Source organism: Megalobrama amblycephala, linkage group LG6, assembly GCF_018812025.1.
Source record: "Megalobrama amblycephala isolate DHTTF-2021 linkage group LG6, ASM1881202v1, whole genome shotgun sequence".
Lineage (NCBI taxonomy): Eukaryota > Metazoa > Chordata > Actinopteri > Cypriniformes > Xenocyprididae > Megalobrama > Megalobrama amblycephala.
The window spans coordinates 24,302,680-24,328,118 of NC_063049.1; the positions used below are offsets into that span (position 1 = coordinate 24,302,680).

At 35.4% G+C, this 25,439-nt stretch overlaps 1 protein-coding gene across 2 annotated transcripts; it reads right to left on the reverse strand.

Annotated features, from left to right (window-relative positions):
* Nucleotides 1-5,767: 5,767 nt before the first annotated feature.
* ralba (v-ral simian leukemia viral oncogene homolog Ba (ras related)) lies at nucleotides 5,768-24,211 on the reverse strand. 2 transcript variants are annotated; one of them, XM_048193513.1, is made up of 5 exons: nucleotides 24,055-24,211; nucleotides 10,455-10,624; nucleotides 10,088-10,296; nucleotides 9,776-9,953; nucleotides 5,768-6,854 (listed from the first exon to the last, which is right to left on the reverse strand). In XM_048193513.1, the coding sequence occupies exons 2-5, from the start codon at nucleotides 10,566-10,568 to the stop codon at nucleotides 6,732-6,734; spliced, it is 624 nt and encodes a 207-aa protein (XP_048049470.1). In that variant the 5' UTR covers nucleotides 10,569-10,624; nucleotides 24,055-24,211; the 3' UTR covers nucleotides 5,768-6,731. The 2 variants fall into 2 exon arrangements, with proteins under 2 accessions (XP_048049470.1, XP_048049471.1); XM_048193514.1 differs by lacking the exon at nucleotides 24,055-24,211 and adding an exon at nucleotides 19,840-19,858.
* Nucleotides 24,212-25,439: the final 1,228 nt, after the last annotated feature.

Sequence of the window (25,439 nt, forward strand, 5' to 3'; positions counted from 1 at the left end):
ACCTGATAGATAGATAGATAGATAGATAGATAGATAGATAGATAGATAGATAGATAGATAGATAGATAGATAGATAGATGGAGAAGAATTGATAGAAAGGATGGATGGATGGATGGATGGACAGAGAATCAATCTATCTATCAATTGTTCTCCATCTATCTATCCATCCATCCATCCATCCATCTATACATCTATTCTTTCTATCAATTGTTCACTTACTCACTCCATCCATCCATCAATTCTTTCTATCAGTTTTTCACTCCATCCATCCATCCTTTCTATCAATTGTTCCATCTATCCATCCCATTCTTTCTTTCTTTCTTTCTTTCTTGATAGATAGATAGAAAGAACAACTGATGATAGATAGAGAATCGATCTATCAATTGTTCTCCATCTATCTATCCATCCATCCTTTCTTTCTATCAATTGTTCACTTACTCACTCCATCCATCCATCAATTCTTTCTATCAGTTTTTCACTCCATCCATCCATCCATCCATCCATCCTTTCTATCAGTTGTTCCATCCATCCATCCATCCATCCATCCATCCATCCATCCATCATCCCGTTCTTTCTTTCTTTCTTTCTTTCTTTCTAGAGAACAATTGATAGAAAAGATGGATCCATCCATCCAGATAGATAGATAGATGGATGGATGGAGAACAAATGATAGAAAGGTTGGATGGATGGACAGAGAATCTATCTATCAATTGTTCTCTATCTATCTATCTATCTATCTATCTATCTATCTATCTATCTATCTATCTTCTTTCTATTTCTTTCTATTTCTTTCTATTTCTATCAATTGTTCACTTACTCACTCCATCCATCCATCCATCCATCCATCAATTCTTTCTATCAGTTTTTCACTCCATCCATCCATCCATCCATCCATCCATCCATCCATCCATCCATCCATCCATCCATCCATCCATTCTTTGACTCTCCTTGCTAGAGTTTTGGAATTATGAGTCTTTACTTTTGTGTGTGTCTAAAAAGCCTTCAGGTCTTAAAGGGTTAAACCACATTTTAGTGACTGTAACCAATTTAAAAAATATGGATGGATGGATGGAACACCTGATAGATAGATAGATAGATAGATAGATAGATAGATAGATAGATAGATAGATAGATAGATAGATAGATAGATAGATAGATAGATAGATAGATAGATAGATAGATAGATAGATAGATAGAATGGATGGATGGATGGATGGAGAACAATTGATAGAAAGGTTGGATGGATGGATGGATGGATGGAACACCTGATAGATAGATAGATAGATAGATAGATAGATAGATAGATAGATAGATAGATAGATAGATAGATAGATAGATAGATAGATAGATAGATAGATAGATAGATGGATGGATGGATGGATGGATGGATGGATGGATGGATGGATGGAGAACAATTGATAGAAAGGTTGGATGGATGGATGGATGGATGGAACACCTGGATAGATAGATAGATAGATAGATAGATAGATAGATAGATAGATAGATAGATAGATAGATAGATAGATAGATAGATAGATAGACAGATGGAGAAGAATTGATAGAAAGGATGGATGGATGGATGGATGGACAGAGAATCAATCTATCTATCAATTGTTCTCCATCTATCTATCCATCCATCCATCCATCCATCTATACATCTATTCTTTCTATCAATTGTTCACTTACTCACTCCATCCATCCATCAATTCTTTCTATCAGTTTTTCACTCCATCCATCCATCCTTTCTATCAATTGTTCCATCTATCCATCCCATTCTTTCTTTCTTTCTTTCTTTCTTGATAGATAGAAAGAACAACTGATGATAGATAGAGAATCGATCTATCAATTGTTCTCCATCTATCTATCCATCCATCCTTTCTTTCTATCAATTGTTCACTTACTCACTCCATCCATCCATCAATTCTTTCTATCAGTTTTTCACTCCATCCATCCATCCATCCATCCATCCATCCTTTCTATCAGTTGTTCCATCCATCCATCCATCCATCCATCCATCCATCCATCCATCCATCCATCCATCCATCCATCATCCCGTTCTTTCTTTCTTTCTTTCTTTCTTTCTAGAGAACAATTGATAGAAAAGATGGATCCATCCATCCAGATAGATAGATAGATGGATGGATGGAGAACAAATGATAGAAAGGTTGGATGGATGGACAGAGAATCTATCTATCAATTGTTCTCTATCTATCTATCTATCTATCTATCTATCTATCTATCTATCTATCTATCTATCTATCTATCTATCTATCTATCTATCTATCTATCTATCTATCAATTGTTCACTTACTCACTCCATCCATCCATCCATCCATCCATCAATTCTTTCTATCAGTTTTTCACTCCATCCATCCATCCATCCATCCATCCATCCATCCATCCATCCATCCATCCATCCATTCTTTGACTCTCCTTGCTAGAGTTTTGGAATTATGAGTCTTTACTTTTGTGTGTGTCGCTCCAAAAAAAACCCTCTAAAAAAGCCTTCAGGTCTTAAAGGGTTAAACCACATTTTAGTGACTGTAACCAATTTAAAAAATATGGATGGATGGATGGAACACCTGATAGATAGATAGATAGATAGATAGATAGATAGATAGATAGATAGATAGATAGATAGATAGATAGATAGATAGATAGATAGATAGATAGATAGATAGATAGATAGATAGATAGATAAAGTTGTTCACTCCATCCATCCATCCATCCTTTCTATCAATTGTTCCATCCATCCATCTATCCATCCATCCCATTCTTTCTTTCTTTCTTTCTTTCTTTCTTTCTTTCTTGATAGATAGATAGATAGATAGATAGATAGATAGATAGATAGATAGATAGATAGATAGATAGATAGATAGATAGATAGATAGATAGATAGATAGATAGATAGATAGATAGATAGATAGATAGATAGATAGATAGATAGATAGATAGTAGAGTGAACAACTGATAGATAGAAAGAATAGGATGGATGGATGGATTTTTAGGGTGCTTCTCAATTAACAGCTTTGCATAATTGCATAATTTGCATAATTTCTTTCAAACACTGCAGACATCATGTGCAAATAAACGACACAATCAGCTGTTGCAATTCATTCTTAGTGATTTCCCCTTTAGACCTTGGAGTATGGCATTTATCAGTTCTGTTCTAAGATGAGCAATTTACAGCCTGTGAAATAATAGCTTTAAGATTTATTTGAAGTATTGTTCAGCGAAGAAACCAGAGATTGAATATTCAGCCTAGAGATATTAGGATATTAGGGAAAAGGGTATTGCTTTCTTTTACAGAAAATATGGCTGCAATAATCCTCATCACAAACAGCTGAATTTTTTTAATAAGAGTCTAATACAAACACTTGAGTGAATATTAAGAGCAGAGCAACAGATCCACACAGTGATGGTGTGATAGTAGGGAAAATGTCATGTGTCTTATTAGTGTCTACCTACGGATAGATGAGAATCGGCGGCTAACCTCTTTGCTTTATTGCAACTCAAATTTAGTCAGAAATCATTACGGGAAAAAAAGCATGATATACTTTCAGATGACTGAAGCAATGGAAAAAAGCAGGATGTTTTTGTGCTAAATATGAGGAGGCAAATATCCCTCTATTATCTTATTTTTTAAAAGTTTGGCTTTGAGATTCATAATTGTCATTTAGGTGCATAAACTCACAGAGAACTATAAAAAAAGCCCAGAGGGAGACTTCTTGAGACATGTGGTTGGATGCTTCTGCCTCTGAACTGTAACCACAACCACTAATGTTCCCCAAGATTGTCTTAAAATGAGACTAATATCAGTTCAGTTCACTTTTCAGCACATATACTTTTGTTGTAATGGTTGCTTTAATACAAACAACAGAAAGCTCTCATACACATCAAGACATCTCCTTTTGATTAAGGAAGTTGTAAAAAAATTATGTCAACATCAATCATGTACCAGTGCAAGGATTCTGAATACCATTTGTGCAAAGGGTGGATGCAAATGACATTTGAAAGAAGCCTTTTGAACAAATCAATATGCAATCTTAAATCCACTCATCCACTATACTTCTCTCTTCCAAACAGAACCATACTATCTTTTAAAAGTGTTAAACAGCCCCAGCCCCAGAAAATAAAGTATCTATTATTCAGAAATATATCACATATTTTGTTGTTCTGTATGGGTTTGTTTATTTAACCATTATTCAAACTATGGAATTGCTGTCAAATATTTAATTTAAAGTGGTCTTTGTATGTTTCCCTATATATATATATATATATATATATATATATAGGGAAACATACAAAGACCACTTTAAATTAAATATTTGACAGCAATTCCATAGTTTGAATAATGGTTAAATATAAGATTTGTTGATGTATAATGTTAATATTAAATCTTCTGACATTCTAACACTCTAATAGCTTGAGAGGATGTATAAAGATATGTATTGCATGGAAGGTTCCTTAATGATTATGGCAAAGGGTGGATATCAGTGCAAAACGTTTGTTCTCAAAACTTAATGTTTCTTAATTACAGAAAAAAAACATATCGTATAACCATAACCTTGACTAATTGTATTCTCCATTAAGGTACTTATTGGCCATTGCTACTAAATGCCATGTATGTGTAACAAATGGCATGCATTAGAAACTGTTCATGCGAACCACTGATCCTAATCAATATTCAGAAAGTTCCATGTCGCAGCCAGCAGCAGAATCTGAATCGGTGTATGTGGAAACAGCACGACTGCCATCCAGTGGAAAACTGCAGATTTAACAGAGGGGTCTTTGTTCATCTGCTGCTCTGCCACTAGAGCAGAATATTCATGACGCAGTGGTGAAAACTCACTAAAATATACAGTTCCAATCTGTATATTGTGGTGAAATATTAATATTTTCTAGTTCTCTGATTTTTATATACTGTGCAACAGATAGTGTTGGATTTCAAATTCATCAACAGCAATAATGGAAACAAGTCATGCCTATAATAATGATAATAAACAAATGCATAATTATGAAATATTTAAAAATAAATAAATAATACAGTACCAAAATCATTAGATATTACCCTAAGAAAACACTATTGTTATTAACCAGCTTCAAATCCTCCTCCCTCCAAATGCCAGCGTTATGTATCCGATCTTCAGTCAGAAGGAGCAGGATAAAATATTCTGAATGATCAATCCACAATCTGACTCGTGATGCAGCCTGGAATCATAATCACACCATGCTGGTTCATTTGGCCAGAGGAGGACTGGTCCCCTGACTGAGCATCTATTTTCCCATGGTTTTTTCTTCTGTTTGTGTCACCTGATGGAGTTTGGGTTCCTTATCACTGTTATCTTTGGCTTGATTAGTTGGGGACACTTAATATTGAGCAATATTGTAAATTTGACTGCACTGATTGGATAAGAACTGAGCTAGACGATGACATCACCATTTTCTCCAGAGCTGCTTTATAGCCAAATTGAACTCATGTCATTTTCAACTCAGTTCTTAAACCAAAGTAAATCAACTGAATAATGACACTTACTGTCTTTTTAGAGCTCTCTTTGTATCATTGATCATTATTTTCCTGTTTAATCACTGTAAAGCTGCTTTGAAACAACCTATTTTGTATAAAGCACTATATAAATTAAAGTGACAACTTAAAAAGTAGGGTAGGCAATTTTCAATTTTGATTTTTAAAAAGATATTATAGAAATTGCTGGGTGGATTTCCACCCAAAACAAATCTTTGAATCTTAGAAGTGAAGAACAAGTGATACAAAGGAGGAAATTTTTTTTTATTTGGCAACATACTTGACATTTTTCTTCTAAAAGCAGTGGAAAACTACAATACAAATTGCAGTCTAGGTTAGGTGATATTTGTATAAAAAAGAGCTGTTTTAAATTACTGATGAAACCGCAGCTCCAAGATCAGAGTGCTGAACAAATACAAAATAAAATGTGTCTTATGTTCGGTCTGAAAATGCTGCAAAGTCATGATGCTTGTTGGCACATTTTCACACACAGAATACATTCTTCTCATAAGACAGTGGTGGAAATGTAACAAATCCTACAAAAATATTTCAATAAAACACGAAAGCATAAAGGCAGATCAGTTCACAGAGGTTAGTAACTTGTAACTTGCAGTTAGGCATGAGGACTTATACTTTTAAACCAGCAGGTGGCGCTATTAATCCATGCTTCGCATTCTGTCCTCAGTACCACATGTGCTTTTCAAAGTCATTATTCATAGCCAGATTTCAAAGTTACTATGACATCATCTACAAAAACTTTTCTTGCTCTATATACCATGATGGTGTCAACAGGTGTTGAAATGAAATGGTTAGATTTTTAAAAAAAAACCTAACAAAAATACTTAAAAGGTGTGCAATAAAAGAAATGAAGAAAACTTTGCCTACTAAAAACTGAGGGGAAAGATATTCTAAAGTTAGTGTTGGGCACATGTTGGCCAACTACATTTTTCAAAGTCCTAAAGTGCCACAGTCTTCTTTAACCAGTAGCCATATAGTGGTCATCGGCCATTAAAACATATGCATTCCATTCAATCTTGATCTAGTTATTTGAAATGAACTAAGCAAATGAAAGATTGTGTTAAAGGCTTACCTTGGCCAGTACAAAACCTTACGGATCAAGTTTTTATTTTAATAAAGAAAAAGCGCTCTGATGGAGTTTCCCCACAGAGTTGCAAGTAGATTTGGTGAGGAAAAGTCCATGTGTAGTTCACAGTAAACAGCATCGCTCTTTGAAGCTCTTCTTATTCTTCTTATTTTTTCCCTTCCCGTTTTTGTCCTTATTTTCTGACATCTTTTTAGCACGGACTTCCCTCATTAGATCAAAAAATACCTTTGGAAAAACAAAGGGTTCATTATTGCTCAGTATGACAAAGTTATAAGAAAATGAAAATTAGTGCAAAAAAATTGTTAAAAAAAAAAATGTATTCAATTAAAAAATAAGTTGGATTAAAGAGAAGAAAAAGACTTCTTTTTTGTTGTTTCCCTTCACAGCTCAAACCTCCCTTATTAGTTAAAAAACATTTATCAGTATGAAAAATTTATTATTGTTAACAAATGAATACTATCAGCAAAAAAAAAAAAAAATTTGTTAACAAAATTCAAGTTTCAATAAAACAAAAGAAACCGCAAAAATAGTGAGATATGAAAAATGAACAAGTAGAATTAAAGTGAAAAAGACAATATACTTTTTACTATCTATCCATCTACAGTGCCCTCCACAATTATTGGCACCCTTAGTAAATATGAGCAAAGGCGGGAAATTGTGAAAAAATAATTCTGCATTGTTTATCGTTTTGATCTTTCATTCAAAAAATTCACAAAAATCTAACCTTTCATTGAAGGAAAACATTTGAAAGTGGGGGGAAACTCACATTATGAAATAAACTTTTTTCTCCAATACATGTTGGCCACAATTATTGGCACCCCTAGTAATTCTTATGAGTAAAATATCTCTGAAGTATATTCCCATTCACATTTACATTTTTTAGCACACCAGGGTGATCATGAACATGAAATTGTCCAGCCATGACTTCCTGTTCCACAGCAGTATAAATATGAGAAAACACAAAGGCCAAATTCCCTTAATCATTCATCACAATGAGAAAAACCAAAGAATATAGTTCTGATGTGCAGCAAAAGATTGTTGAGCTTCACAAAATAGAACGTGGCTGTAAGAAAATAGCTAAAGCATTGAAAATCCCCATTTCCACTATCAGGGCAATAATTAAGAAGTTCCAATGAACTAAAGATGTTACAAATCTGCCTGGAAGGGGACGTGGTCCAAGGATCACAGCTGGAGAATTTAGTTAGTTGAGTCTTGAGTCTCAGAAAGCTTAAAAAAATTTTATCAAACAGCACCTACATCCCCACAAGTTGTTTGGGAGGGTTTCAAGAAAAATCCTCTACTCTCATCCAGAAACAATCTCCAGCATATTCAGTTGTCAGACACAACTGGAACTTCAAACTGGACCGGCTTCTATGGTCAGACGAAACTAAAAAAAGGGATTTTTGGCAGCAAACCCACCAGATGGGTTTGTTGCACATATGGATAAAAAGTACCCCATGCCCACGGTTAAATATACTGCTGGATCTTTAATGTTGTGGGCCTATTTTTCTGCTGGAGGTCCTGGACATCTTGTTCAGATACATGGTATCATGGATTCTATCAAATACCAACAGATAAAAAAAATCGCTTCTGCTAGAAATCCAATAACGGGCTGTGGTTGGATCTTCCATCTGATCCAAAACAAACATCAAAACCAACACAAAAATGTGTCTCTGAGCACAAAATGAAGCTTCTGCCATGGCCATCTCAGTCCCCTGACCTGAACCCTAAAGAAAATGAGTGGAGTGAACTGAAGAGAAGAAGCACCAACATGGAGCTGGAATCTGAAGAGATTCTGCATGAAGGAATGGTCTCTGATCTCTTGTCAGGTGTTCTCCAAACTCATCAGGCATTATAGAAGAAGACTCAGAGCTGTTCTCTTGGCAAAAGGAGGTTGCAAAAAGTTTTGAATAAAAGGGTGCCAATAATTGTGGCCAACGTGTTTTGGAGAAAAACATTTATTTCATAATGTGAGTTTCCCCCCACTTTCAATTATTTTCCTTAAATGAAAAGTTATAATTTTGTGAATTTTTTGAATGAAAGATCAAAAGGATAAACAATGCAGATTTATTTTCACAGCTGCTTTTGCTCATAATTACTAAGGGTGCCAATTATTGTGGAGGGCACTCTATCTATCATCCATCTATCTATCCATCTATCTATCATTTTCTGATAAGTCAATTATACCTTAACCTTAGTTAACCTACCAATAAATAACAACTCATTTCTATCATTAATATTTCAAGGTTTTATTCAAACATTTTGTCATAAGATTTACAAATAAAAACAATCCCAACATGAAAAAATAATGTGCCAATAATTTAATGTATCAGTAATATATCAGTAATACAAATGTCCATGCTGCATTCACAGTCACTGTTTGGGACTGACAACAGCACTTGCTTCCAGGTGTGAGTTTTGAAATGTTTTCTTCATTCAGCAGATTAAAGCATCTGCTTGAATACATATGAACGAACAGCTGAAGTCACGACCATAGACCAACCATAGCGACAGCATCAAAGATGGCGATCCATAACACCGGGAAGTTTTACTATAATTCACAGCGCGTTAAGTAATCGAGTCAAATCAAGGCGCGAGTGTATCCAACATATATTTTAAAGAACCAACAATAACTTAAAATGCTTTGTAACCACATGCAGAGCGTTCGTTTGAGCCACGCACGCAGCAGCTCCGGTGGATCTTGGGAATCGTTTCTTTGTCTCTGTGAGTAAACCAAACACTTCTGTGATTATACAGTTCAGTGTGGCTCTCACATTATACACAACTAGTTGTCCATTGTGGCGCCGTCATTCAGTGCAGGTTTGTTGACAATGCGAGTCCTGAAAATGGGCACTTGTGCAGGTGTTAGTTCGGTTATAGAACGCGGTTGTTGTCTCGCTCGTTTAAAAAAAGCTGTTTGAATGCATCCGTATTAAGCTACTAGCCATTAGCATCATCTCCAGTGAGTCTTGTTTTGTGTGAAACAAGACAGAAGATTAGGGATGAATGTAAACAATGCAACGCTTTCCAAGCAAATAGACTTATTTTCAGAAACAATGTAATTGATTATGTTGACGCATTGTTTCAACCCTAAAATTAAGCATCTAAATTAAGAAGGAAAACAAAACAGGCATCACAAAAATTACCTTGTCCACATTGGCTCTTGTCTTGGCAGAAGTCTCTACATACTGCACACCCCACTCTTCTGCTTTTCCTCGGGCCTCGTCCACTGAAACCTTCCTCCGATCCTCGAGGTCCGACTTATTTCCAACCAAAAGCAGTGGAATCTTATCCTCCTCAGCTTTAACCCGAAGGATCTGCTCCCTGCAAACACACACTGATACATTTAATGTTGAGTGATCCAATTTTCCGACTATACTAGGTCACAATGGGAGATCCAATTTTCTTATTATTCTAGCTTACAATTCAAGTAGCTAGAATGATGCAATACCACTGACCTGAATTCTGCTGTGGCTGTGAAAGATTCATGCTCTGTTATGGAGAACACCAACAGGAAACCCTCTCCGCTACGGAAATAATTGTCTCGGATGGCCGCGTAGTCTTCCTGACCAGCTGTGTCCAAAATGTCAATCTGCACCTCTTCTCCGTCCAACACCACTTTCTTCCTGTAGCTGTCGGCCTTTGTGGGCTCATAATCTTCAACAAACTAAAGGAGAAAAATACCATTATCACTAGTTAAGTAAATAAATAAATGACAATACAGAATATAAGAGTATTTTGAAGACTAGTCTTGAAGACTTATGGGGTTATGGGGAGTCTCCTGCATCTACCAGATTTTGTACAACATATGGTCTGTTGATTTACCTCATCATACATAAACTGAAGCGTGAGGGCAGACTTTCCTACGCCTCCACTGCCCACCATAATGACCTTGTGCAGGGCGAGGGAGCTCTGACCCTTACTCTTATTGGCTGCCATATCTAAATGCCTCCCTCAGATACACCACAAGACGCCCACAGACAAGCTGGCACCACCTGTGGAGAAACAAAACTATTATGGAGAAGCTGAACCAGCAACACAAGCACAGGTGTGCATTTAAACTTTCATTTAGATTGGTACATAAATCATCCAATAAAAATATATTTTATCATGCTGGTTCCAAAACATTCATGAATTAACACTATACATTTTAATAAAACATTTAGACAATTGTAATGGTAATCCACATGGCATGTTTCTTAAAAAAAAAATCACGCTAAATCACCATAATTAGATGCAAATTATATAGAAAGTTATTAATATTACTACAAAACCTGTAAAAAAAGGGTTTATTGCCCAGCACCAGTAAGAGTAACCTCTTGCCACTCACATCACATTTACAAAAAAGCACCATATGTTTTCACCATATATTTTCACCGATACCACATTAACTTAAACAGGAGGACAAAAACATTTCCCATGCATTCTTCAAATACAATACCATGAAATTCTTCAAAGTACATTAGATCACTAAGTACAGCATGTTCCTGGATCAACATTAAACAACCAATTAGATATCGAAGGACAAGTTTACAGTTTATGTCAAATTTAGGCTTATAACCAGGGTTAGGTGCTTCTACATCAGTTATTCATCACCATCATCATTTCCTTCTGATTTTAGGGATAAGTTATGGTTGGGGTAGGAATAGGGTTAGGGTTATGTTTTTGGACAGAAATTTTGTTCCAGGATCAACACAAGATGTTGATCCAGGAACATGTCTTAGGGCTTGTTCACACAGAAAGCATTTTTGCTTTGAAATGCGCTGCAAGACGGGGGCAGAGGAATGGGGGGGGGAACAAACAAACAAAAAAAAAACGTAAGGTCTCGAGACACATTTTTTAAAAGTTGAACTGATTTTAACTTATGCGCTGTGTTTTTAGAACATCATGCGTCAGAATGTCACGCGCAAGACGCTGCAAAAGACGCAAGACGAGAGTGCAAAGGTAATAGCGTGTCTAGCGTGTTTACATAGAAAAACAAAGGAAAAGTAGTGCAGTGGAATGGTAAAACACGTTCTGTGTGAACAGCCCCAATGTCACATGGTACTGCCACAATACATTTGTATGGGTATCTTTTTTACTTTTGCATCTTTCTCCTTCTGGACATCTGTAGCAATGGCCCTCTCTTGCTAAAGCAACACCAAGGAAAACACGCACTTATGAATTTAAAATATTGTGGGAGGAAAGTCCTGGATTTGTTTTTATGAGCAGCACTGGTACTTTCCCAGCCACAACATTTACGGATGTGCACAATAAACCATTTATGATGACTTGAAAAGTACACACCACATATAAAAAGAAAAAAAAAAGTACAAATCACTTCAACAGAGTGATGGTTGATTGTGCACATAGCACTTAAATCCCATTTTTTAATGATGCAAAATCTGTACTAATCACTGAAGCTTGGTAATTATTTCTTGCATTTACATGTTTAAAATAATACCATTTTATATGATACATAATGTGTGCCAATTAGTGATACTTATTAATTGAGATGTGTAATTCGAGTACTATTTTTATATGGTGCATTTTCTTTGGAGAACCACAGCTGATTAATGAGGATGATACTTAATTAGGCTTAATTAGGTCTGAAATCCAAACAGCTGGGCTATTTCTGCAACTTGTTATGATTCATTAGACTATCCATAGGAGAATAATAAGAAGACCACAGAAGAACGTTTCATACTAGTCTTCTTGAGCAGAGGAAAGGGAACATGACCCACTGCTTCCAGCTATTGTTCCTGGTGGTCCCAAAAAAAAAAAAAAAAAAGCTTCAAAAGGAAACTAGGGCACAGTGCAGGAAGACACAGGAATCTGCTAAAGAAGGCTTTTTTGAAACTGTCCAATAAGATGCTTGTTGTCCCATTCACAGGTATTTAAAAAAAAAAAAACCTTAGAAATGCCACATTCAACGTACCCATTCTTAAGTTTAAAAATACTATTACTAAAAATAATAATATATTGTACACTACCATTCAAAATTTAGGGTCGGTAAGATGTTTTTGAAAGAATTCATATAAAATGCTCACCATTGTTGCATTTATTTGGCCAATAATATGCTGCAAATATTTATTGCTGATGTAATATTCATTTTACTGAAAACAGTTCTGCTACTTAATATTTTTGTGGAAGCCATGATTTTTTTAATCAAAGATCAAAATAACATTTATTTGAAAGAGAAATATTTTTTAACAATTAAAAAAAGTCTTTACTGTCACTTGAACAATTTAATGCATCCTTGCTGAATAAAAGTATTCATATCTTTTAAATTATATTACATATTTATTCAATAATATAACAAAAACAATGGGCAGTGGCTTTATTTGATTGCAGATAGCAGCACTTTCTAGGAAGACTTAGGAAAAGTTTTCACGGGTAATATTCAAATGACAGCGCAGTGCAACACATGCACAATGTCATCGGCGTTACAGAAAATGCCAGTTAAACAGGGTTAAACAGGGGTTGGGCATACTAAAATGATAGCAGATATGACCTACATTTGCATGCTTCTTATGCTTCTGAAACATTAATGATGGCCCTCCTCCTCCCCCGGCAGGAGGAATTCATTAGGATTCCCTGAGTACTGTCCACATTCTGCTACACTCGTTCATCACCAAACCCCTGTGAGTAGGGCCTGTGGAGCTGCCGTGCCACTAAAAGCGATGAGCATTCTTCAGCGGTGTCACCCAGTGAGCCTCTCTACAGCTGAGGGAGAAGCGCAGAGATCAACGATGATTCTATTCCCACGCAGCAGATTCTCTCATTTTCAGCTGTTTAAATGGATGCCAGTTTAGAAGAGGGTCACTGATTTCATGCACAGGAGAGGGTAATGCCCTCTGCTTGAGTGGAGTGGCAAGCTGACCTATTCAGCCTCACCCTCTCTGATTGCAGGGCTGCTGGGGACAATCATGGCACACGTCAGGAGCTCAGGCAAGGATAAAGCAGAGGCCAGGGCAAAGCAGAGCAGGTGACAGTGATTGAGTCAGGGCCAGCATTAGTTCATATGGCACACTTCATTCACTGATAAAGCATTTGGAGGATAATTGTGAACACAAGCTAAAGGATCATTTTAACTATTAAAAAAAAATGAATAAAAACAAAAAATAAAATTAAATAGTAGTGTAATACCTAGTGCAATAGTAGGTCACACTTGAATGAATAACAATGTGGTATTGGGTTACAGATATAATTCTTTTGATTTTTTCCTCTTTTGTGCAGTTCCTGTTTTTTTCTTGATTGTACAGTTTTCTAAAAGGAAGTGACTGTTCCACTTAATTGTGATTGCCACTTTAATGGTGGTTCCTGAAAATCAGGTGTTAGCATAGGTAAGATCATTGGTTCAATTCCCAGATAACACATTTACTGAAAAATAAAATGTGTTATCACAAAACAATGTATATAGGTTTGATGTTTCAAATCAAGACAATATTAAAGGGTTAGTTCACCCAAAAATGAGAATTATTTTTGTTTTTGCACACAAAAAGTATTCTCGTCACTTCATAAAACAACTATAACCACTATAGTTATGTTGACTGTTTTAACAATGTTTTTGGTACCTTTCTGGACCTTAAAATTGTTGATAATATTGCAGTCTATGGATGAGTCATATACCTCTCAGATTTCATAAAAAATATCTTAATTTGTTAGTGAATAATTAATGACAGAATTTTCATTTTTGGGTGAACTAACCCTTTAAACCCCTTTTAATTGGACTTTACTTAGTGTTTTAATGTCAACTTGCGAAAACATTGAAGTTGACCCTGAGGTTTATATACTAGGGCTGTCAAAATTTGTCAAAATTAATGCATACAATTAATCAACCTATACTTCTCTTTATGTCTTCGGGTGTCACATGATCCTTTAAAAAAAATCATTCTAATATGCTGATTTGGTACTCAAGAAATATTTCTTATCATCAAGGTTGAAAACAGTTGTGCTTTTTAATATTTTTGTGGAAAAGTGATACATTTCTTTTCAGGATTCTTTGATAAAGTTCATAAGACAGCATTTATTTGAAATATATATTTTTGTAACAATGACTGTCACTGAAAAATGTAATGCAGCCTTGCTGAATAAAAGCATTAATTAAAAACAACAACAACAAAAAAAAAAACTTACTAAGCCAAAAATTTTGAACTGTATTGTACAATGTTTAGCACAGTAAATTTTAATATCATAAATTCATTTTAGTGGTTGACAGCCTTAATAAATACAGATTTTATTCTAATGAAATGATTGTGCTCAAAGCTGACATCAAACCCGGCTCATAAACTTGTGTAAGTCTTGTGGTAATAAAGGGAAGCTATCTTGCAGAATAACCATTTCAACAGCTATAAAGGAGTTTAGCTTGAAGTTGTCTATCTGGAATTGAATTTACAAAATAATAATAAAAAAATCTATATAGATCCCCTGACATGCTGTGCGAGAGGAAATATCTGACCTACAGGAAACCAGATGACTTTCTTCACTAAGCTAGGCTTGTTTGGAACTTCCTGCCCAGATTGATGGGAAAAACAGTGGGGAAAACTGGGCCAAGCAAGACTCGATAGGACTCCAAACACCCCCCCCCCTCTCCCCTTCCACATCGTACGCTCACTTCCCTGCATACTTTCCCTGTACACTCTCATACCCTCGAGACCAGTGCCAGCTGGGAACAGACAGTAAAGATAAGCTCTCATCTGCAACAGAGAGCGCAAAAAGGAATGTACAGCAAGGGAACAAATACAGTACAAATAAATAACATGAGCCAGTACAGGCAGGTTATAAGCTTAGATTCGGCAGCAAGGCCCTGGTGAAGAATGGGTAAACAAACAATGCCTTTTACAAACACACACACACATATCTGAGAGGCAGAAAGAGTTCTCTATCAGATCTTTCCTGTGAATGTGTGAGTAGAAGCATGCCTCGAAATAAAACAGAGCACCGAAAGTAATGATAAAATTCAGTAATAATGCAATAGCAGTGAACAGCCAAAAAGAGGTTTGAAAAGAAATGGACAACGATAATACATTAATAACAGAGCAATGAAAAACCACTCAGTCTCTGGAAAAACCTCTGACACAACTGATTACTGATATGAGCCATTCCTCTCAGATGTATTCATGGGAATTTCTTATTTTCTAAACTTCATGTAATGCACATGCCCCTCTATTTAAAAAATAAATAAATTCTGATTAAGCAACATGTATAGAGAAATGTATGGAAGCCTTTCAAACAAACACACCTGCTTTTCTTGTTACTCGTACTAGAATAAAAAATAAAAAAAAAAAACATTAAGACATTAATACCCATTTAGTACAAACCTGAAAATGACTAACAAAATAGCACTATGTTAATTTCCAGTTTCATTTATGTTAATGTCCTGCTACACATGATAACATAGGCTCATTTACATTACTGAACTCCAAAAACGTACATACACATTGCGGTTTCCAGTTTAAATGAACAATAGATGAAGTAAAAACCCAACAACTTTTTTTTTCTTTTTTTCTTTTTTTTTTTTTTAAATTATGATTACAGCGGCAGGTTATTGATTAAAAACGACTTTTTATCCATGCGGTTCCTTGCAAAATACTATGTTATGACCTGTTATGCAGTGTATGCATTTTGAATGTACATTTCACGCCTCACATAGTCAGCTCCATATGGGTTTTCTAGCATAATAAACTTGCTTGGTAGTGTACCTGGTACAGAATTGCACTCACGATGTGGAGCACAAGGGTGTCCTGTGTTTGATGCACTGAAATTTCGGCTACCGAATATCTTCTGCCGAAACAGTTATTTTCGTTTTCGGGCCGAAATGGTTTTTGGAGGACCGAAATCAATGACCAAAAACAGATGTTTGCTTTGTTGCTTTTAATATGTAGTAATTCTCAACTTTAAAATTCTCTCTATTTTTTTGTATGAAATTCAAACAATAAATGTCGTTTTGCTGCTCTTTAATACAGCGTGATAGATCACTGTCCGCCTCAGTTCAAGCTGCGGCATGGATCAAGAGCATGTGAAACAATCATCTCATCTTCTCTTTACTTCTACAGCACAAAATAAACATGGGTGAACACCAGAAGGTATGATAAAAGTATAATGAAGACTAAGTCTCATTCATGGCAGAAGTGTGAAAGGTTTGTCAAGTGAGAACAACAGATCATGAATTGGTCAGTTCTCCTCACCAGGCATTAGACAACAGACTGCAAATGGGTGTTTACAAGGCAATAAAATACTTTATTAGCATCTTATCATCCTTATCTAAAACTCATGACATGATCATAGGAAAAGCTTCATAAAATTCATAGTTTTAGAGATATCATCCTCATATTTGAAATGAAGCATGACCACACTTGTGGCTTCAATTTAATTGAGGTTATAAGTTGCTGTATCACATTCACATGATATTTTTATACATTTTAAATATATATTTTTTATTTTTGTTTTTATGTTTAAGTTTATATATCTCAATGTTAATAACACAGTAATTCTGAATCTTGAACTGTAAACTCTCAAGTGTTGGCTTTCTAAATATATGTTGGTTATCTGTTTATCAGAAGTAACCCTCTTATTTTGGCTATGTCATTTATGCCCCACTTCCCAAAATGGGGGGTGTGCAGTAAGGGGTTAAATTGGTCAATTTATGATCAGATGTTTTATATCTATATTGGAAAGTAAAAGTTAAAAAAACAAAACATTCCTCATTACATGCATCTGATCTCCCAAATGAGCACCACAGGTACATATTTAAAAGCCTCATCTCATTTATCAGTAACAGACCAAGCAGACTTTCATCAATACCTGGACCTTCTTTTGTCAGAGTCCTCATTTATTGCCTTTTCTTTGATTCTACAATCAAAATTATACATTCTTTGAGCATTTTAGGAACTATGGTGGCTCCAAAAGCATGTGTGGACAATTACATTGTCCTCCAAGTATTCATTATTTTTAAAATAATGTTTCTTTTTAGAGGTACATACATACAATCGTCTCAAATAAGATTGCTGATAAGAAACGCATAGTTTGATCATTTATGAATAAACTACAAAAATGTGCCAAGTCTGTGCAGAAAAGCAAAGGATGTGTCGCCTGAAGAGCTTGTTTCTCCCTCACACTCAAGGTGAGCATCTCCGCTGAATACTAACCATCTAGAGCTGGGACACAGAGGCTTCATTCAGATACATAAAGGCTATGGTGATGAACTGGGACTCTACAGCCATGTTGTTATCCAGAACAGGCATGGAGAGAGGTACATCTCTTCCTACGGACAATCTCTTTGCACATAGCTATTGGATAATATTTTCAAACTTTAATATGAATAATCAAGTAAAAGTAGCCAAATAATTTCCAACTTGCCACTACTGCCTGCTCTGTGGGAAAGCTGGACTTTATTTCAACACAACAGCACTGTGAAAACATTCTCCAGAGCAAGTGAAATAAACTGTCTCAAGTATCTCTTCATTTCATTTACAGGAAGGGAAAACAATCTGCTTAGTTGTTAAGCAAACATAATGAACTTTCCATTCAAATAAATTATAGGTGAAACCTTATGCAACCCATATGGGAACAGAAATTTTAGAAAATGGTGACTATTAAATGAATGTTACACTTTTGAGTTACTGTTTATGAGCAGTTAAAAGGCAACTGCTGATAATTGAGATTATCATTACCTTTTTTTTTTTTTTCAATTATTGACAAAACTGATTGACCTCTAATTAGGGCTGGACAATTATGGCCTAATATGAAAACCTTGATTAATTGAACATTTACAATTAATAGAATTGTACTGTAAATATGATAAAGGTGGGATATTTTTTCCTATTGAAAGAGTGATCTGACATAACAGCTCACTTTTAGCAGTTATTTTATCTATGGTTCATAACATTTCTTACAGATTTCTGCTCATTGTAAATCAGATAAAGATAAAGTAGCACAGTACCAGTATGTAATGAGAGCGATTGCATGTGTAAATTATACCATCTCTCTATTAATTTTGAAGCTGTGGGTTGTAAATAGTTCCTTCAAAAGTAGAAAAATATATGCTATAATAAGTTGAGTTTCTAAGCTACTTTAGTGATAAATCACAGGACAGCACTGACAGCTAGTTTCTGCGTTCCTCTCTGTGCGTGCGATCTTCATGTTTTGTGCAGCTACTGTTTGTATGAGTGTTCGTGCCACATCGCAGCTGCGCGAGCACGGTAACTCGAAATAATATACATCCAATCGTCTAAAATCGCTTGAATGTCCAAACTGGCAAACCTTAAAACAAATACAACTGCCAAAGTTTAGTGAGGATGCAAGGCTCACCGCTCACGCGACAGGGCGGGGTCACGTGGCTACATACGCGGTAGTATGTTTTTAAGGGGGAAGTATTAACAGGATTAAAATAACGAAATAACCAACATGAGAAAATTACGTCGGTTAGTGGTTCTGAATTTCGGTTTCGATTACTTTTCGATTAATAGTCCAGCCCTACCTCTAATTATAAGTAGCTAATATATTGTAAAAGAAGTCAATAGAAAAAAGTTTTTAAAGAAAAGACTGGCAGAGACCTCCATGTAGCTGATTTCAGACTACAATGAACAAAATATTCTACCCCTATTGTACACATCCCATAAAAGATGGACCTAACCACACAGTAAAGCAGATCCCCCTCTGTTTATCTCAAACCCTTTTAATCACATACTCGGAGAGACTCCATTGGGCTCTCAAGGGGTATGCAGGGCAAGAGAAACATCCCATGTGGGAGCATTTAGCAGCACAAAGTCAAAACCAAGAGACAAATTACTGAACTAACTGCTGGCCTCACATTCCCCACTGGTATGACTAGTTCATGACCCTCTGCAATCCAGATTACACAAGAATAATGAATTATAAAGTGAATGATGATGACATTAAGAACTCCAGAGCATTTTGCCAGAATAAAATGAGTTTAAGAAAAAGAGTCCTGTCACAAATTAAAGGTCAGGTTACAGAAAAAGCGCTCACTAAAAAAATAAAATCATTTACTCACCCTCATGTTATTCCAGACTTCTGTGGAACACGAAAGAAGACATTCTGGCCATTACTTTCAATATAAAATTCTTCAAAGTGTCCTTTTGTGTTCCACAGAAAAAGGAAAGTCATACAGGTTTGGACCAACATGACTGTGAGTGAATAATAATAATAATAATAATAATAATAATAACAAAAGAAAAATAATAATAAAATGTGAACCATTCCTCACCTCAGAAAAGATATGCATTAACTTAACCTAAAAACTGCCAACCAAGATCTGCTACCTGCTGGGGAATGTGACAAATCAGCACCTCTGGCCTATGAGGAGGAAGTGCACAGAACATACTAATGAAGGTGGTGTGAGACGGCCTGTAATAAAAAGCAGAACTTGGCCTTTATACAACATTTTTTTTAGTCAGAAAATCACATGGCATTGTAAAAGAGAAACAAATCTAAGGGAAACTGATGACATTCATAACCTTGGCTAGGTTTCTTGAAAAAGTACCATGATTCACCTCAAAGTGCAATTACTATCAGAGAGGAGATTTTTTTCAGGGGAAAAACACAGCTCTTAAACATTAACAAACAAGTTTTACACAAAGGAATGAATTATGCATTAAAATATACTGAGATTACCGTTCAAAGTGTAGGGTCTATTTCAAATGAATGCTGTACTTTTGAACAACTATTTTCAACATTGATGATAATAAGAAATGTTTCTTGAGTTTCAGCATATTAGAATGATTCTGAAGGATCATGTGACACTGAAGACTGGAGTAATGATGCTGAAAATTCAGCACTGCCATCAAATGAATAAATTACATTTTAAAATATATTAAAATAGAAAACAGCCTTTTTAAATTGTAATATTTAACTATATTTCTGTTTTCAAATAAATGCGGCATTTGTGAGCAGAATTCTTTTAAAAACAAATCTTGCCAATCACAAACTTTTGAAAGATTACATATTGCGATGTATTTGGCCATACCCAGCACTATACACCTGCAAACAGGGTATTTAAATACAATATTTTAAATAAAACATAATCTATGCCTCATATAATGATTCAGCTTTTCAGTCTATATTTTGTCCCAGTAATCTGATGGAATTCTACACTGACAGGGTCAACATAGTTACACATCAACATGATATCTGGACCATTTTATGACTTAGATAGCGGGAATGTTCACTCAATCATCTAGAATTAGGTTTAATCCTATTAAGTTTTAAATTTGATCCTATTCATAAACCGAGTAGAGACATATGACTTCACTTTTAAAGAGGGATATTTTGTTGAGGAACATTAAAAAAAGCATCTGACCAGGTGATTACTGACAAAACAATAAATATTCCACATGCTTATTCTACAGTCATTCTTAACCTATTTTTTCTTAAAGGTCCCGTTTTTCGTGGTTTTTTGAAGCTTTGATTGTGTTTATAGTGTGCAATATAACATGTGTTCATGTTTCGTGTGTAAAAAAAACACAGTATTTTTCACATAATTTACTTATCTGTATACCGCTGTTTCCACTGTCATAAAAACGGGCTGATGACTTCCTTGTTCTATGAAGTCCCTCCTTCAGAAATACGTAACGAGTTCTGATTGTGCCAGCGGTTCCTGTGTTGTGATTCGACAGCAGCTTAGCGCTCAGTGTTATTGTAAACATGTCTTTAATTTTACCCTATCAATTTGAGCTGGAATCAGACCCGGTGATTGGACTGCGGGATGAAAATAACAGCGTTTCGACGACATGGCGACAAACACACTCTACAAACGCAACTCTTGTGTATTCCTGTGGGTGGAGGTTAGTCAAAAAACTGTTTTAGTGACGTCATTAAAGAAGGAAGTAGAGGGATGTAGTCCAAACTGGCCGTTCGATGTAGGCGACTTCTGTTAAATAAAATATCTCGCTTGGCATTGAACTTTGAGCTTTAAAATTTTACAGATTTTATTTATACTCTAACAACAACATTACACACTAACTAAAGTTTGAAACATGGGATCATTAAGAACAGGACCTTTAAATACCCCCACAACCCCAGCAATAAGCCTCTCGCTGACATTAAACAAAACCATGTTCCTTTGATTGATTTAGTGATATCAATATTATTAAAGTGGCCATTTTTACAATGACCCATGCACTCTCTTTCTAACACTTGAGCTTTTTTCAGAGCACATTTTTTGCAGTTCAGAGACAATCAGAAACTCTATCTGAGAAAGACCTGATGGCAAATGTATTAATAAATTAAATCCAGATATAAAAGTAAATAGTAAAATGTAAACATCAAAGAGCTCAGAAATATGAAATATCACCTACAAGTGAACATGTATATGTGTACAGATTTTAATGATAGACATGACTACAAGGAACAAAGGAATCACTGACCTAATTAATGCTGAAAACTAGTAAATAGCTAACTAACTTGAGGCAACATCAGTTCAGATGTCAAAGTCACACCAAATTTTGTCTGGAACAAAGTACAGAAAAACAAATTGCAAAGGTTCGTTATGTCATTATGTGTTGAACCCAAAAGCTTGACTTGTTTCAAACTAGCCAATTCAAGTGCAAGCCACCTAAAAGATAAATAAAAACCTGTTGAACAAGCCCCATCAACCTAAGGAGAATGTGTGGCACTATACATCTTTTTATATTGTTGTTCATTAAAGGATTAGTCCACTTTCAAATATAAATTTCCTGATACTTTACTCACATACAAGAGGTTCATGTCTTTCTTTCTTCAGTTGAAAAGAAATTAAGGTTTTTGATGAAAACATTCAGGATTATTTTCTTTATAGTGGCTTGCAGCTTATGCTGTATGTCCTACGCCTTACCTATTCAACTTACGGAACGAACGCGGCACCGGTTTTGATTTTTTCGAATAGAATAGGGAAGGCGTAGGACATACAGCGCAAGCGTTCTGAAGAATACAGAAAGCAGAAGCACGTGCAAGGCGATAATTTATGCTTATAAAGCCTTTACAGTTGTTTTTTTTACGAAAATGACCGATCGTTTTGCTAGATAAGACCCTTATTCCTCGTCTTGCTGCACTGAAAAGGTAATTTTGACCTTCAATCGTTTGGAGGCCATTGAAGTCCACTATAAGGAGAATAATCCTGGGATGTTTTCATCAAAAACCTTCATTTCTTTTCGATTGAAGAAAGGAGGACATGGACATCTTGGATGACATGGGGGTGAGTAAATTAAAAGTTCAGAAATATGAACAGTTACTACTGGGAGTTGATCAAATACGAGCATTTCTACAATACCACAATAATAAAAGTAAGATCAAAAACACTGAGGTAACTGGTACATGACATTACAACTTCCATACTGAAGGGTGATAAGGGCACAGCCACTATTGTCACTGAGGTTACACCCAAACACCCTAGTGACTGGTAAAAACTGTTACCACTCAGAATTTAAAATATAAACAAACCAGAGTAGCTGACATAACAGATTCTGCTCAAGATAGCCTACATGCAGGCATGCTTTCAAGGTTAACATGTATGCTAGACGCAAGGACATTTATGTTGTATTTTTTTTTTCGATTACATATTATTTAGGTGAATATAGGAGGCTCAGAAGTCCCTTAAAGAGGAGTCAGAAGTAAAATGAACAATTTTCATACACAAATGGAAGTGACACATCCCATAAATACTGTACACTTTGGTGTCCAAAAAAAATAAAAAATAAATACAATTCTTAACAGTATCCAACAGAAAGACATGTAAACAGCCACAATACAAAAATAACACAGCTCTATATTTACTGACGGAAAATACAAGTTTAGTAATAAACTAATATTTGATCCCAAATAATGACCCCTTCATCGTTATTATTTGTAAGATAAAGTCATAATAAAACACAATTTTATTGTTATTATTGTTATTTTTTAAATTGTATGTGTTTAATGTGTATATGCAGTTATGGTTTAGGTATGTTTCAGTTCTTCCTGTAACAGGGTCCAACAGAGAAACTGAACATAAAATAAGATGTCATAATATTTCATTTGACCCAGTGAGGATAACAAGCAACATTTTGACGTTTTAGCATCTAATTTTACTTCATCAGTGTAAAGGACATTGCTGTACTCTATTCACAAAGTGTCAAATATATTTTATTCAAACACATACCCACTGTAAGCAGCACGTCCACGTTGGTGCTTTGAAAATAAACCTCCACATCAAACACGCGCAACATCCGCAAAAACGCCCGTCTCGCGTGATCAGTCATCAGCTGGGTCGAACCAGCGCAATAATTATAACGGTTTCAAGGCTTATTCAACTGACATTTCTCATAAAGAGTGAAGTATGCACAGAGGGACTTCTAATAACTGCCTGTCGAAGAGTAACAAAAGCTCGAGCTGGAGTAGTAGACCATTTCTAGAATTTAAAAACGAGCAAATGAATGAATAAACAGGGACATAAATAAATACACATTACCTCTCGGTGACTTTGTCCTCCACAGTCTCTTCTGCTATCTTGTGGAACGCATTAATCGCCTGTTCCGAGGTATACACCCTGTAGTTTCTCTGAAGCTGTCGCTGCTGCCATAAACCCCACCCTCAGGACATGCAAATGAACAGGATATGATGTCGTTAACCGTAGGCCCCGCCCTCGTGTGACGGGATATGATGTCATGAACAGATCATATGGTATGCTGCTGGAGATACCAGAGTGTAAAGTCAATGTTATGACTTTAATGGAAAAATACTATATTGTTGCAGATTCTCAAAAAAAAAAAAAAAAGTAGGCTACACAAGTTTGCAGTCTTCATGAATGATTTTACCCCAGTGTTGACCTTTAGACTACAAAGTAACTGAAATGTTAACAAAAACTGTTAAACTGTACTGTATGTAGGCTATGATAAGACATTGAATGTTTAATTAACAATAATTTTTTTATTCCTTCAAAGTAAGGCAGTGACTAACTGGACAGAATCATAATATACATATACATACAGTTGCAAGAAAAAGTATGTGAACCACTTGCAGAATCTGTGAAAATGTGAATAATTTTAACAAAATAAAGGCGATAATACAAAATGCATGTTATTTTTTATTTAGTACTCTCCTGAGTAAGATATTTTACATAAAAGATGTTCCAGAAGTGACTGAATGATTTTGAGATCCGTCTTTTCACACTGAGGACAACTGAGGGACTCAAACACAACTATTAAAAAAGGTTCAAACATTCACTGATGCTCCAGAAGGAAACGTGATGCATTGAGAGTCAGGGGGTGAAAACTTCTGGAATTTGAAGATCAAGGTAAATTGTATTTAATTTGTCTTCCAGGAAACATGAAAGTATCTTCTGTTGCTTCCGAAGGGCAGTAATAAAAAAAAAAAAAAAATGTATATTTAAACAAAATAAGAAAAATTTGGACATCTTTATCCTGTTCAAAAGTTTTCACCCCCCGACTCTCAATGCTTCGTGTTTCCTTCTGGAATGAATATTTTAACCTTTTTTAATAGTTGTGTTTGAGTCCCTCAATTGTCCTCAGTGTGAAAAGACGGATCTCAAAATCCTACAGTCACTGCTGGAAAGGGTTCAAATATGCAAAAATGCTTGAAAACTGGAGAATCTGCAGAAGCTGGAGGATTTTTCTGAAGAACAGAGCTCAGTTTAACTTCTCAGAACAAACAAGAGACTCATGAACAACCATCACAAAACAGACAAACAGTCGTGGATCATCCAGGTAACCACACACAGTATTAAGAATCAGTGGTTCACATACTTATGAATGGGGTTATTTTAAAGGTGCCCTAGATTCAAAAATTGAATTTACCTCGGCATAGTTAAATAACAAGAGTTCAGTACATGGAAAT